Raw genomic sequence first — 10998 nt, 5'->3', positions numbered from 1 at the left:
GCATTTTTATGTGTAAAAATTATTTAATCAAGAAATAATAAGTGTGTTGTGAACAGTCAGCTTTTCCTTACATAACACGGTCTGTCTTTGGGGATCACAATTTAATAATTACCACTGTATGGAGAGAAAATTGTTTAGAGAACTTTTGTTGTAAACACCAACTGAATGCTCTGTAATTGTTATTTCAATCTAGGTGATTTTTGTTTTCCAGAAATACATAATCAGATATTGTCTGATGGCATCGTTTATTTGTTCTGTCACTTGATGACTCCTCCCCACCTAGGGAGGGGAATTAGGAAAAAGAAAGGAGACCCATGGATTGAAATAGAAACTGATTTAATAAAATAATAATAATAAATCCCAATATGATTAGCTACATTAAAACAAACTGCACAGGGTTATACTCAGCTGATATAGTGGTTGCAAGCTGGGATGGTCACAAGAAGCGAGGGACTAGATCTCGGGAGTAGATCTCAGAAGTAGAACGATGACTGAGACCCTGCTATGTTAGAAGCCATCGAGGAAAGAGGGCTGTCCCTAGCACATCTCTTATTTAAAGCATGAAGTTTATGGCATGGAATAGTTTCTGTTGGTCATCTTGAGGTCAACTGCCCTGATTTTCGCTCTCCTCAGCACTTCTGTACCTGTTTTACTCAAAACTACTGAAAACCTTGATCATCACATACCAGTGCTGGCCGACTAAAACAAAGTGTTTAACCAACTTTGTTCCCATGCAGTCGAGTATTGCAGTCTTTGCAGAAAAGCAGCTGAAAACTGATTCTATAATTCTATCCCAGCAAAACCAGGACATCTGATTATATAAGTTTGCTTCTTGCTTAGCTGAACTGTTACTGAGTCATTTTTATCAAATATTTCTGCTAGCACAAGATTACAAGAAATGATCAAATTAGCTAAAGGGTAAATGTCAAGTATCAGGCTGTCTTCTGTAGAGTAGACTTTTAAATTCTAATGAAGATTTCTGTCCTTTTTCATTCTCACATGCACATTCATTTTTTCCCACTGTGGATATTGGGAGACCCTAACAGAAAATACAGTTAATTTAATCTTAATTGCTCCCTGTTGGATTACTACTAAGTTGTTACTTAAAATTTGCTTTATAAAAACTTTATTTTTTCCATTTTGTTCATGTTTTTCAGATTATGGCACAGGCTCAAGGTTTGGGGAAGAGATACATTAAAGCCTTTTTCAAAGGTTTCTTTGTTGCTGTTCCAGTAACTGTGACTTTCCTGGATAGAGTTGCCTGTGTAGCAAGGGTGGAAGGAGCATCAATGCAGGTATTGCTGGAAATATCTTTTGTTTGTCAGGAAATTAAAAAGTGACTGACAATAGCAAGGTAGAAAAAGAATATTTTTCTTAGTTGTTATTAAATGACCACACTGTACTATGGAATAATGTAATTTCAGCTTTGTTAAATAGATACTTCTGTGATGTGAAAAGCTTTTGAGAAAAAAGCCATGCCAAAATTCTGTCTCAGTAAAAGGAAAATGCATAGTTAATAATGATAAAGATGAATCTTGTTGATATCTTCTTAGTAATTTAGAAATAAAAATTTGTTTTTTGAGCACTACCTTTTGTCTCTTGGGATTGAACTGATGACTCACAAAGAGGCTTTATTAATCTTTAGTAGCTGTATTATAGTAATTGTAAAGCAAACCTGGTGCTTGCTATATTTGCTCTTACTAATGAACAAGTATGGCACCATTTCAGTGAAGAATAAGAAAAATGGCATGAACTTAATATTAATACCTATGCTTATTAGGATATAAGTATCAGCTCACTCTTTTTACTTTGGTTATGCTGAATGTTTATACAGTGCAAGCAAATAAATAGAAATAGGCTGTGTAATATTTAGAAGATAAATACTCATGATAGTGAACAGCTACTTTGTTTCCTCTGTTATTGGGATTTGAAAAATAGATGTAATGTAGTTAGCTTATTTTTGTATTGCTACTTTGCTTTTTAAATCATATGCACTGTGTATTGCTGTACATCACTGATAACTGTGATTTATTTTGTTCCAATGTTGCAACATTCCAAGTAGCAGAGACTAAGGATTTGATTCTTGGATGCCAAACCCTCTTTTATGATTATCTGAGTAAGCTCAGAACCTTGAGGAGAGATTTCAGAGCAGTCAAGACCAGCTGCTGGAGAGGACAAAGCTGCAAAATAACAGGGACCAAAGTAAAAATGTGCTCCAGTAATTCTACTATCCAAGACCAGAAGTTAGGTGTAACATAAGTTACCTGTGCTTTATTTTCATGAATGTTATTCTGAATATCGTCGATGATCAATCGAAGGTAGAAGGCTTTCAGGGCTTAGAATTGCAGAGTCAGAAATTTGCTGTAGAAAGGAAGAGGGGAGTGGAAAAAATGGTTTCATTCTCTTTTTGCTATCCTTAAGAGTGGGGAAATTAAAATATATACAACGGGATCTAGATAAGCACAAAATCAGCCAGACGAATACAACATTTTTTGCCTCCGTTGGGATCTAGAGCCACAAGCAGCATTCAAGATGCAGATGCATCTTGGATTTCATGGTTTTGGTGGGGTTTAGTTTTTTTGTCTTTCTTGTTTGTTTGTTTTATTTTCTTTCTAGGAGTGCGCATGACCTGAGAATGAGGTCATATAGTTAACTGTGGTTCATCCATTGGATAGTTGAAAAACACTACAGTTATTTGCTCAGATTTATTCAACCTGACAAAGAAGGATATGTACTCTTTGTAGTGACTAGGGAAAGCAATATACACTCAATGGGTGGTTAAAATCTAAGCTCTTCTCTTGATATGTTTGTTGACTAAGCATTCCGTCTGTTGATTGAAGTATGGGTAGCTTAAAAGCGGACATTTCTAATTTTACTGACATCTCAGTGTCTGCAAAGTTCTCTCTCTGGTTTTGTTCTGGACTATAGCACTGAAATAGAAGTTTGTTTTAAACTTCTATGTGTATGAATGTTTTTCAGACTCAAAAAAATTTCCTAGTGATTTTAATAAGATACTAATTTCCTTGCCAAGATTTATTCAGCACCTAAGGAAGTCTGCCAGGGACATAATTATAAGGAATATATCTCTCTCTTGCAGAGTAGCTTGAAGGAGTACTGGTCAGCACATTGCATTTCTGTCTGTTTACTGTGTTCTCTGCAGAGTGATCTGTGTTTAATGTATCTGAAAGCTATGGTTATGAGGAAGAGTGAAGTTCAGTCAGCATGTAGTCATATATCCATTAATCACATGCTTCCAATGATACCTTATTGTCTCCATTTGAAGATATCTTGGTATGATTCCCAAGAATTTGTTTGTAATAGACCTCTAAAATGTCTAGCTGGCTTTGTGTACTTATCATGGTGGCTCCTGCTGAGCCTGAAATTAAAAGTTCTGACAAGAAACATGGAATAAATCTCTGTGTCACTCTCTCTCCTACTCTTGCTCTGTTGCGCTCGCTCTCTCCCCCCTCCACACTTTGTTGTTTTTTTTTGACCAGCCTTACTGCTGCTTCATAGTTACTGACAATGGTAATACTTTTTGACACCCTGGCAAGAATGCTGAATAAAGGTTCTAAGGAATATACAAATTTTCTGTTTTCTTCCCAGTTAAGACTGACTTCATGCATTTCATTGTCTCAAGCTGATTTTGTGTTTCTACAGTACTTTCAGCCACCTGTCATAACTCTTTCACTTGTGCTGACTTCAGTGTATATGAGTATTAATTCTGACCTATAGAGACTAACAGTGAACTATTGCAGTTTATAATTGCAACATTTTTAAATTGTTTCATTAACTTCTCTTTCCAAAATTACTGATTTTTTAATCCTCACATGAGGTGGTTTTGTTGCTTAGCATTTTACAGATTGCTATGTTTATCTGGCATTTTGTTAATAGTGGGTTTCAGGTGAGTTGTATTCTGTTTACAACATCGAATGTGACACAAATAACTAGTAGTATGATTTCATATTTGTCGATTTTTTGTGATTCCTTTTGTAATTCTGGATGTAGACTTTAAAATGTTTGTTGTCGTATGGACATCTTGATATCCATTGATGTTTTTTTCTATTGATTTTCATTGCTTGGCTGGTATTAAGAACCCTTCATACATAATGATGTGGAAAAGCAAACACTCCATGGATATGAAAATTTGTAAATTCATTAAATCAAATGGACTGTTATCAAGTGAGATGGAAGATGACAGTGTATGTGCAACTTTACATGCAAATTCTATTGCAAACAGTTCAATACCAAGGATTATAGCAAGTAGCCTGAGCAGCAATCTCTGATGAAGCACACTTGTTTCAGCAGCAAACATTATTGAATATCTTATTCCATTATGCATAATAGCAGTTGTAATTATTCTGTGGCAGTTTCTCCTAACTTTATTCTTAGGATTACTGTACCTAAGCCTGTGAGCTCATGTGAATATCCTCTCTGTTCCCCAAGCTATAAGCAAATAAGTTGTGACCTTCTGGTATTCACTAGCAGAATAACAACTATCAAGTTAATCATTATTTATACTAAAAGGGCATGCTTTTACCCTCCTGCTTATGGAACTTCATGTCCTTTGAGGCTTCATCATATGGCTGGGGATCTAAATTTGCATGCTTTTAGCATGAGATTAGTTAGTAAATGGCAAGAGTGAATGTTTTGTGACTTCTGTACCACAGCTCTAAATTAAGACCTGTGTGTCTCATTTGTAGCAGGCTATTTTGCCAACAACTTGGGCAAACAAGTTATAATACTTCAAGCTAGAGGAAGGAAGAAGCCCCTATATTATTTTATTTCTTATAAAAATAAAGAACCTTTGTGAGCTTATTTGTCGACTGCTTTTTCAGAAGGTGTGTTTTTGTTTTGCTAGACCTGAGACCTTACTACTAGTAAAAATGCCATGGGGAATTAAGTTGTCTCTGAACACTGCATTTAATTATTTCTGTACTTTTTGTTGTGGAATCATAATTTATTTTATTTACATTAGAGAAAGACCTGCTGAAGGATTTAAATGATTTTTTAAAATGGAAAAATGTACTTCTTGATGTAAAATGAAAGTTGCAGATTTCCTTGTAGATTTCCTTACATTTCTTCTACCAAAATAGTATTTTTGTCTGTGCATTTTGGATGTGTCAAGTTGTTTTGTGGGAAAGAAAAACAATATCCTACATTGTCATCTTTCTCTCAAACATAATTCTAATGTGAGTTGGATATCCACTCTGTATGTCAAAATCACGAGCAATTTGTTCTTAAAAATAGCAAGCTATATGGTATTACATTTAGAGTACTTTAAGCTTAAAAGATTATGCAATATCTAAATGTATTTAAACTCTAAAGCATTTCCTTTGTTTAAATACATGAAACAGTAGGAGTCAACTGGGATAATGCAACTGGGGCAATATGGTAGCTACCTGTTGTATTTCTCTGTAAGATGACATTGATATAGATTTAGTTGAGAGAAAAAGCTTGTGAACACTCATGTAACTATTTTCAAAGTATCATCTGTGAAATACATTATGTTGTGGAGCAATAGGTTTTACATTTCCATTTGCTTTGACCTTTCAGACCCTTAAGACAGATACTTTTGAGTACCAAGCAGTTTACTTTGTGAGAATATACCATATGTATGATTCCTGCTTTGAAAGATTGGCCTCTTTGCCTTATATTTAGTATTGTTGTTAGCTTCTGGCCCATATGAGCCTGCATTTGGTAAAATGAATACAACGGAATTGTTTTTGAATTTGTATATAAGTAATTTGTAATGTAAAGATATTATCCTTTGGTGGAAAATGCAGTGAAGGTGGAAAATCATTCTGGAAAATCCTGATTGAAAAAAAAATAATCAAATGTCTGCTAATTAGCTTATGGCTTTCATTTATTTAGCTCTTGCAGTGCATAGAATCTAGTATATAAAGTCACAATGAGCGTTAATATAGTTATATCTTAGACTTGGACCATATCTTTGCAGATGTTAAGATGATCTGCCTTGATCCACAGACTTACTTGACTAGAAATTTGCCCTGTGGTCCACAGCTCAAAATGTAACTCGCTTCATTTGCTGTTTAACTAAACATACGGTGTCATTCTCTTCCCCCCACCCTGACGTATTTGTTCTTTTGACCTACCTTATTCCTTACTGTTCATGTGAATTACACCTACTCAGGACTCCAGCACGTTACTACTTCACGCACACTGAAAAGCTAGTTTTTCACAGATCCCATTCAAAATAGGTTCTTTATCAACTGATCTGGTTGACAAGGAAAAAGTGAATTAGGAAACAGTAGTAAGGAGAAATCAGCACTTTAAAATCACTTTTGAAGTTAAAAAGAAATACAAATTATCCATCCTGGTTTGGGAGCATAGTTTTGCTGAATAAAAATACGATAAAATTTAACACTTGGGGATCTCATTAATGCTTATAAATATCTGAAAGGCAGGTGCCATGAGGATTGGTTGTGCCCAGTGACAGGGCAAGGAGCAATGACCACAAACTAATACGTAGGAGTTTCAGTTTAAACATAAGGAAAAACTTATTTACTGTGAGGGTAACAGAGCACTGCAGAGACTGCCCAGAGAGGTGGAGTCTCCTTCTCTGGGGACATTCAAAAGCTACCTGGATGTGTTCCTGTGTGATCTTCTCTGGGTGATCTTGCTCTAGCAGGGGGGGGTTGGACTGGATGATCTTCAAAGGTCCCTTCCAACCCCTGCCATTCTGTGATTCAGTAATTACTTGTCTTGAGAACAGTTAATTTCAGTTCTATACCCTAATTGGTTTGCTTCAAAGATACAGTCAGTGTAGGGAGGGGAATCTCAGCAGTGAAAGTCTGGTGGTACATGTGGAGTGCCAAGTTATATTGTAAGGTGAATACTGAAAACCTCTTCTACAAAAAAAATAAATAAAAAAATTAGCAAATACTGCAGCTATTATACCCCTAAATGAGGGGCTGCCTAGTCTCAACACTTTGCTTTTTTACATATGTCACCTAACTCTAGAGTCTAAATTAGAGGTCATCAGCTGGCCAACTTGGAGGTCTTGTAATTGTATTTGAAGAGTCTGAAAAAGCTTATTGAGAAATAAGCTATCAAAAGACTTTAGCCTGGATTACCCTTAAATACTTTCTGTCTAGTAAAAGGCGTATGTGTACTGAAATAACCTCTGCAAAAATCAATAAGACTACTGTGATGGGCTACTTCCTTCCTCTGCCATTTCCGATGGGTTAACTCAGGGCCAGCATTGATCAGGTACACTGGTTTTGTACCACATGACAAAAAATAATTATGTGTGTTTCTATGTACCTCCCAATACTCTGTACTAATGAATTACTTGGTTATTTTAATGTTGAGGTTAGTGAACAGTCTCATTTCACTGTATGGTTCTGTGAGAGTTCATGCTTCTCTGTGTCCTGTTACGGAAGGCTCACATTTGCTGGCACTGTCAGTATATGCTTTAGGTGTAGGATTTGTTTTTTCTCTTTGTAAAGAGTGCTGAGATTAGTATTGTTACAAGGACATTTTTCACTTTTAGTGTGTTATGCTCATATAAGCAGTAAGATGCCTGCAGAAAGTTTGCTTTTTCTGGGAATTAGTGTTCTTGGTTCTCTTTTGTTTTTAATATTAAATGATATGCATTAAAGGCAATCATTTCATCAGGCTTTTCATAGTATGTATCCTGTGTAATTTAATTTTCATGCAGTAGTGCATTGAAAGATGTGAATTTATGTTTCCATAAATCAATGACATTTAACATAGCATTTAATAAAGAAATATATCCCAAATACAACAGGTTCTTGGTCTTCTTACGGTAAGTGGGTACATTTTTACTGATTTTGATGGATTTCACCTGTTGATAGAATGTAAGTTAGGTGGAAGATTCGTAAAGGGAATGTAGATCTAAAGCTGTTTTTTTCTCCCCTCAGCCTTCTTTGAATCCTGGGGGAAGACAAGCATCTGATGTAGTGCTCTTAAACCATTGGAGCATTCGAAATTATGATGTGCAGCGTGGGGACATTGTGTCATTGGTGTAAGTAATTTTGCGCACATTTCAATACTTTTCAGTTATGTAAATATTGAACCATCAGCGTTTAATCTAGAATCTATGAGTATATATATGAACAAGGAACATAAAATTTTAATAATACATTATTGCTATTCCTGTAATCAGTGTTCAAAACTCTGATGTTTAAAGAATGCATTATCAAGTTTTTACTTGAAAGCAATGCGGTGTAAGATATTATGTGGTACAGTATATAAGTGTACAAAAATTGCCAAGAAAAAAGAGCTATGAGATAAAGAGAGAAAATAGAGAAAACATTATGTGGCTTAATGGGGTATCGTTTTAAAATTGTTTGGTTATACACTCATATTTGTCAGAAAAGTAGTGTTTCTTTACCAATTAATACAACTTTTCTTTTTTCTGAAGAAATTTGGCTGCTGAATGAAATTTTAAATAAGATCACTAGAATACAACTACCTCCATAAAGGGCAAATGTAGCAAAAAATGTTTTACAATTGTAATGTCTGTGTATGAAGCCAAAAGGTGGCAGTATTTCGCTGCTGAAAATATTCAAGACTAAGAGAGGAGAGTAACTGCATTTCAGCCTTAAAGTAATAAAGAAATGGAATGTCAAAGTGTGCATAACTGACACAGTGATATAATACATGCTCATACTACATGCTTGGCTAGTTTAAGCTTAAGGTTGTAGTTTTGTAAGTGAAATGCATCATATGTAGATTGTAACAGAACTGTCTTTGGAAGCGTATTATCTAGCTTCCTTTTTCTCATATATCTCTTCTAATTGTCACATTTTTTGCCTGCTTCTTCACTGTAGTGGTAATTTGTGTGACAATTTTCACTACTGGCTCTTAAAGTAAATTCTCTCATTTAGTCTCCTTTTGTTAGAAACTTAAAATTTACTTTCTGGTCTGTCTGGCAGTGTGTAAGATTTTCTGTGAATGGTATAGCTACAAATATGAGTTTATTCACGTTTGCAACACCTAATATTGCAAAAGGACTCCAATTTCAGGTCACTTAATGACTGCTTGTAAAATTTAATTCTGTGTGTGTGCATCCCTCTGCCCAAGTCATGCTCTGATGACTGTTTAAAACAGCGAATGTAACTGATTAGTAATTAATAGACTGAACAGAAGATGAGCATGTTGTCTGATCAGGAAACAGAACAAACAGTTTCATTCTTATTATACTTCTTGAAGGTTTGTTACCATCTGAGCCATCTGCAATGATTGCTTTCACTTTGCTCTGTGTTTGGATAGGATAACTAATATTTTAGATGCTGTGGTTTTTTTGTATATTTTGAAAAAAATGCCTATTATTGGTGGAGCTTATGTACATCCACATGGAAGAAGTCACATAGTATTTATGCATTGTACTGAGTTTTTTCTTAATCTTTGGGGAAGTACAATGAACAATCGGACTAGAGAATTCAAAAAGCACTTTAAGAACAGTACAAAAGAAATTAAACAGTGCAAAATAATCTATTGAAGAGTTTTGTTATGAAAATATTGAAGACTATTTTACATATCAATAACAACTTCTGAGTTAAGTACTTCATGGTATGGGTTTGTTAAGAAGCAGCTTTGGCCTACTCGCTTATTGTAATGTAAAGTTTTTTATTGTGTTGTAAAGACTTGCAGGATATAGTATTTGGATGTGATTTTGTACCCATGTGTGTTGTTTGAGATTTAATTTTTGGTACATGAGGCTTTTATTGTGTAAACAATATAATATTTTTATCCTTTTCATTTCAATTGTTTACCTATGATTTCTGTAACTCACTAGTGAATAGATATCCTGTGTATATGCATGAGTTTTACTCGGTGATCCTCAGAGGATCTGGCTGATACAGGCAAGGTGTGAACAGGGAAGGCCAGTATCCCATCAGCTGCTGCTTTTTCTGTTCCTGTTGGAATTTCAGATGAGAAGTATTCGTGTGACTGGGATAGGCAGATGGATATGTAAACCTTCTCTCATATTCTGCTTCACTGCTTAACATTTATCCTCTGTATTCTCTTTACAAAGTCATAGTAGAAAATAGCTATGAGGATGTGGGAGGGTGGTCTTTTGCAGAACAAGATCTGAGGTCAAATATTCCTTGACAGCAGCTTGATCAGGGCCATCCAAGTTCCTTGTTTTCTTCCTATCATCAGAAATACTATGTCATTCTGGGTGGGTGCTGTTTCTATCACAACCCTTAAAAGAGATTGTTGAGATCCCAACTGGCAAAGTCCGGTGTAAGTAGATGGCCAACAGCCAAACCTTGGGGCAAAGAGATGAGTTAGTCTTGGTGGCCCTGGACACCCCAAGAGAGGATCAATCAGCCTGTGATTAGGCTTGTGATACTGCTTGCATATCCGAAAGTTTTTCCTTTCTTGTCCAATCTAGTTCTTGATGAACATATGTATTTTTGTTATTTGCTGACTTTGATTACAAAGGAGCACCCTGTCCCCAAGCACATAGTTGTGGTTATGCCTGCTTAAGGTATTAAATGAAGACTGCATTTTTATAGAAACATGTGTCATGTGTCTCTGTCATCCCTGTCTCTGCATCTTATGTAGATGTAACTATGCATCACAGCCACAGCTGTGAAATTAGCCAATGTGCGTGCACACATGTGCATGTGCCTGGTTTTAGACTTAATATTTAGAATGGCATTAGTACTTAAAAGTATAAAATTGGAATCAGGCAAAACCAATGGAGAGAATAAGTTGGTAGCAAAGAATGACTTGTTTACTCCCAGTTTAGTGTTTTACAAATAGTTAAATCTTACCTGGGCTTTTTAGAAGATGTTTTAGGTTAACATTTTTCCTTTTAGCTTGAACTCATCTTTATTGATACCAGAATTAAGAGAGCTAATTTTAAAAATAAATTAAATAATTTCCATTTTCATATGTTCCAGAATACTACCTTTGCATCTCTTATACAGATGAAAAAAAAAGTGTGTTATTTTCTTTGTTTTGAAAATGCATTTATTTATCTTCAAAGAGACAACG

At 35.2% G+C, this 10998-nt stretch overlaps 1 protein-coding gene across 1 annotated transcript; it reads left to right on the top strand.

Moving 5' to 3' along the window:
* Window positions 1-1160: 1160 nt before the first annotated feature.
* LOC104536154 (mitochondrial inner membrane protease subunit 2-like) lies at window positions 1161-8015 on the top strand. Its single transcript, XM_010178701.1, has 2 exons — window positions 1161-1295; window positions 7908-8015. Exons 1-2 carry the CDS (start codon window positions 1161-1163, stop codon window positions 8013-8015), a joined length of 243 nt encoding a protein of 80 aa, XP_010177003.1.
* The last annotated feature ends 2983 nt before the right edge of the window (window positions 8016-10998 follow it).

Source organism: Mesitornis unicolor, unplaced genomic scaffold (genome assembly GCF_000695765.1).
Source record: "Mesitornis unicolor isolate BGI_N332 unplaced genomic scaffold, ASM69576v1 scaffold22022, whole genome shotgun sequence".
Taxonomy (NCBI): Eukaryota; Metazoa; Chordata; class Aves; order Mesitornithiformes; family Mesitornithidae; genus Mesitornis; species Mesitornis unicolor.
The sequence above is the reverse complement of the archived record's forward strand: the minus strand, read 5'-3'. Positions and strand labels throughout refer to the sequence as shown.